At 40.3% G+C, this 2740-nt stretch overlaps 2 protein-coding genes across 3 annotated transcripts in view; one reads left to right on the forward strand and one right to left on the reverse strand.

Annotated features, from left to right (window-relative positions):
• Positions 1-1469, reverse strand: part of LOC118325938 (probable gluconokinase) — an 8596-nt gene extending 7127 nt beyond the window's left edge. Inside the window, exons 1-3 of one of the 2 annotated variants that reach the window (XM_035658803.1) lie at positions 1218-1469; positions 985-1064; positions 39-69 (exon numbers count right to left, since the gene is read on the reverse strand). In XM_035658803.1, coding sequence (XP_035514696.1) covers positions 39-69; positions 985-1064; positions 1218-1229 — 123 coding nt within the window. In that variant the 5' untranslated portion in view covers positions 1230-1469. Of the gene's footprint in view, positions 1-38; positions 70-984; positions 1065-1167 lie in introns of both variants that reach the window. The other variant, XM_035658804.1, reaches the window with a different exon arrangement.
• A 658-nt stretch (positions 1470-2127) lies between these two features.
• frmd3 (FERM domain containing 3) overlaps positions 2128-2740 on the forward strand; it is a 50969-nt gene continuing 50356 nt past the window's right edge. Inside the window, exon 1 of the mRNA XM_035658805.1 lies at positions 2128-2469. Coding sequence (XP_035514698.1) covers positions 2365-2469 — 105 coding nt within the window. The 5' untranslated portion in view covers positions 2128-2364. The remainder of the gene's footprint in view (positions 2470-2740) is intronic.

Here is a 2740-nt window from a genome sequence, read left to right on the forward strand (position 1 = left end):
GTGTGTGTGTGTGTAGGAAGGGGGATGGATCCAATTACCTTTTCTGATAGTAAGGCCCCTAAAGTGCTTCTGTATAAGAAAAGACAGAATTGATTAAGTGCAGTTATGATTTACCTAAAACCACTGATCTGATCGCCTGCTTTAGGCCAATACTTTACTGTCAGACACAGTTTAGTCTGTTTGTGACAATGAGTCAGCAGCTATATTGATAATCAAGAAATAAAGCAAAAAGCTCAGTATTACCCCAGTTGTGACAGATTATGTGAGTTTAAGTTAAACAATACATTGAGGCCATCGCCCTGGGCTTTAGGACACTGCGATTACCATTTGTGACTATGTACTAATTTAATTAATCTATGAATCCGAGAAAGGAATCAGCAGATTATGAGATGTTGAAAATAACTATTAGTTGCAGCTCTACTGTGTTACTTTGGTGTTAAATTACAAATAAATTACAACCCTTACAGCACTGTGCTGCAGTTAGTTTACTGTTAACGCTGCAACCAATATGTAACATTAATAGCTGATAAACTACCACCTAATGATCACTCAGCAACTATCAAATTTATTTTCTCCAAAGCATTTACGCATCTTTTTCCTCAGGTAACTAATCAACTAATTTACTATGTGCCAAGGTTATTATTATAGTTAACTAAAACTANNAAAACTAAACTAAAAACTAAAACAAGGTGTAAAAAAACAACCATTTAGTTAACTGAAATAAGACTTTAGGAAAAAAACTAAAAACTAGCTAAAACAATACATTTTACTTACAAAACAAACTAGAATAAAATAAAAATTATACAGGAAATGTCTTTAGTTTGGTTTGGTTAATTTGGTCAAATCAGCACACCAGAGGAGGCACTGGTGTTTATTGTGACTGTGAGTCAATGTGTTTGTATTACAATACCTAATCTGACAAATACCTCTATATTATAATAAAAACAACAAAAACTATTATTGAAACTAAGACAGTAAACATACTTTCCACAGCCCGAGACTCCCATTATGATGTAGATCATCCTGTCTGTCTGATCTTTAGACACCCACAGACAGCTCCTGTCCTGAAATGGATTAAAGAAGAAAATGAATTTTATAAATGCTGACATGGTCAAAAAATCGCCTCTAAAACAGGAATGTGTAGTAATAGTATCAGTGCTCGTGTACCGTTACAAATGAACCGGTGGTGCATCCGTAGATGCTGAGCTCTTACTCACACAGTCGTTCATTCACAGGTGTAGCCTACCATAGCTTATTATAGTGCTGACATGTCAACAACTCCTAACTTTTCGTGACTACGAGGATACGAAGCGAAAAAGTAAACAGTAAAAAACTAAACTGAACCTCAAGAAACACAGAATAAGTCCAGTGGAGTCAATATGCTTCCTAAATGACTTGTTCCCACTGCCAGCTTGTACCATACGGATGTTAAAAAAATAAAAAAAAAGAAGAGCACCATGGCCGCAGGTTGTTTTGCTGCAGTACGTGATGACGCACGTAGCACATCGGCTACGTCCGCACTTAAAGGGCCAGCGTCGCGTTCTGTAACACTTGTCAGATTACGTCGCAGCGAAACTGTCGACGTCATTATTGATGAGAATAAAATGAGCTCACAGATCAGGTGAGTTTTGACCGCAGCGGTTTCTTGTTTTCTGATCACGAGGCTCGATCACTTTATGACATACTTTTCTCAAAATCTCACAGGTAAACGCAGATATGTACACAAACTCACATTATGCACAAGTTGAAGGCAGTGCAATATGACTGTTATATGCACCTGGGAATCTGTATATATTAGCACAATCAGTTGCCTCTAGAATAATGAGTTCAGGAGCCCTTAAAACTTGGAAAAACATGAAATGAGTGAGTGAAATTGTGTTTCTGAATTATGAAAACCTGACATTGTAAAAGGGTGTTTCAAATTCCACAGGGCGGTTCTGTCACCAAACACGTGGGATCAATAATTACAATGTGAAGGTTCATGCTGAAATTTGGAAAGAGAGAGGAAAAAAGTGGGGGTGAGCGAACCAGAGAGAGAGAGAGAGAGAGAGAGAGAGAGAGGGAAAAAGCCATCCTCCCTCCTGTAGATCCATCAGTAGGCAGGCAGGAGACGGATGCAAGCTCTCCTCCCTCCCGCTCTGTTGCATTCATCCATTCTCTTAACCCTCCATCCATCCATCCCTCCATCCACCCATCTGTCCATCCACCCATTCACTCCCAAGGGCGTCACAAGGGAGTGACACAAGACCCGACCGAAAGGCGCATACATGTATGCGCGTGTATGCGTGAGTCCTCCTTGTATATGCGTCTGGTCTGCCCGTGGATCCGCTGACATGAGGAGCTGAAACAGAACCGAACAGGAGGATGAAAATGCTCCGGTTTCGCAGCCCCAGCATCCGCTCCCTGGACCAGGAGGTCCTCTGCACGATCCGGTTACTGGACGACTCCGAGGTCTCCTGCAGCATCCAGGTAGACTCATCCACCTCATGCATTGTCCTCTGTTTATTGCACATATCACGTGGACGCAGCGGGTGAATTTCCTTTAATTATACGGGTGAATTAAAAACTATTCTCGATTTCATTCTGTAACAACTCCTAATTGTTTATTATTATTCAGATCATATCGTCATTTTTGTACAAAACAAAGAGCATTTTAACGCATTGTTCCTCTAGTTTCCACGCTGCTGTGATTTACGGGAGAGGTTGCTCTATACCGTAAGATGTGACGAGTTTTTTTTTT

Source organism: Morone saxatilis, unplaced genomic scaffold (genome assembly GCF_004916995.1).
Source record: "Morone saxatilis isolate NCDOM2014 unplaced genomic scaffold, NCSU_SB_2.0 Contig16, whole genome shotgun sequence".
Lineage (NCBI taxonomy): Eukaryota > Metazoa > Chordata > Actinopteri > Moronidae > Morone > Morone saxatilis.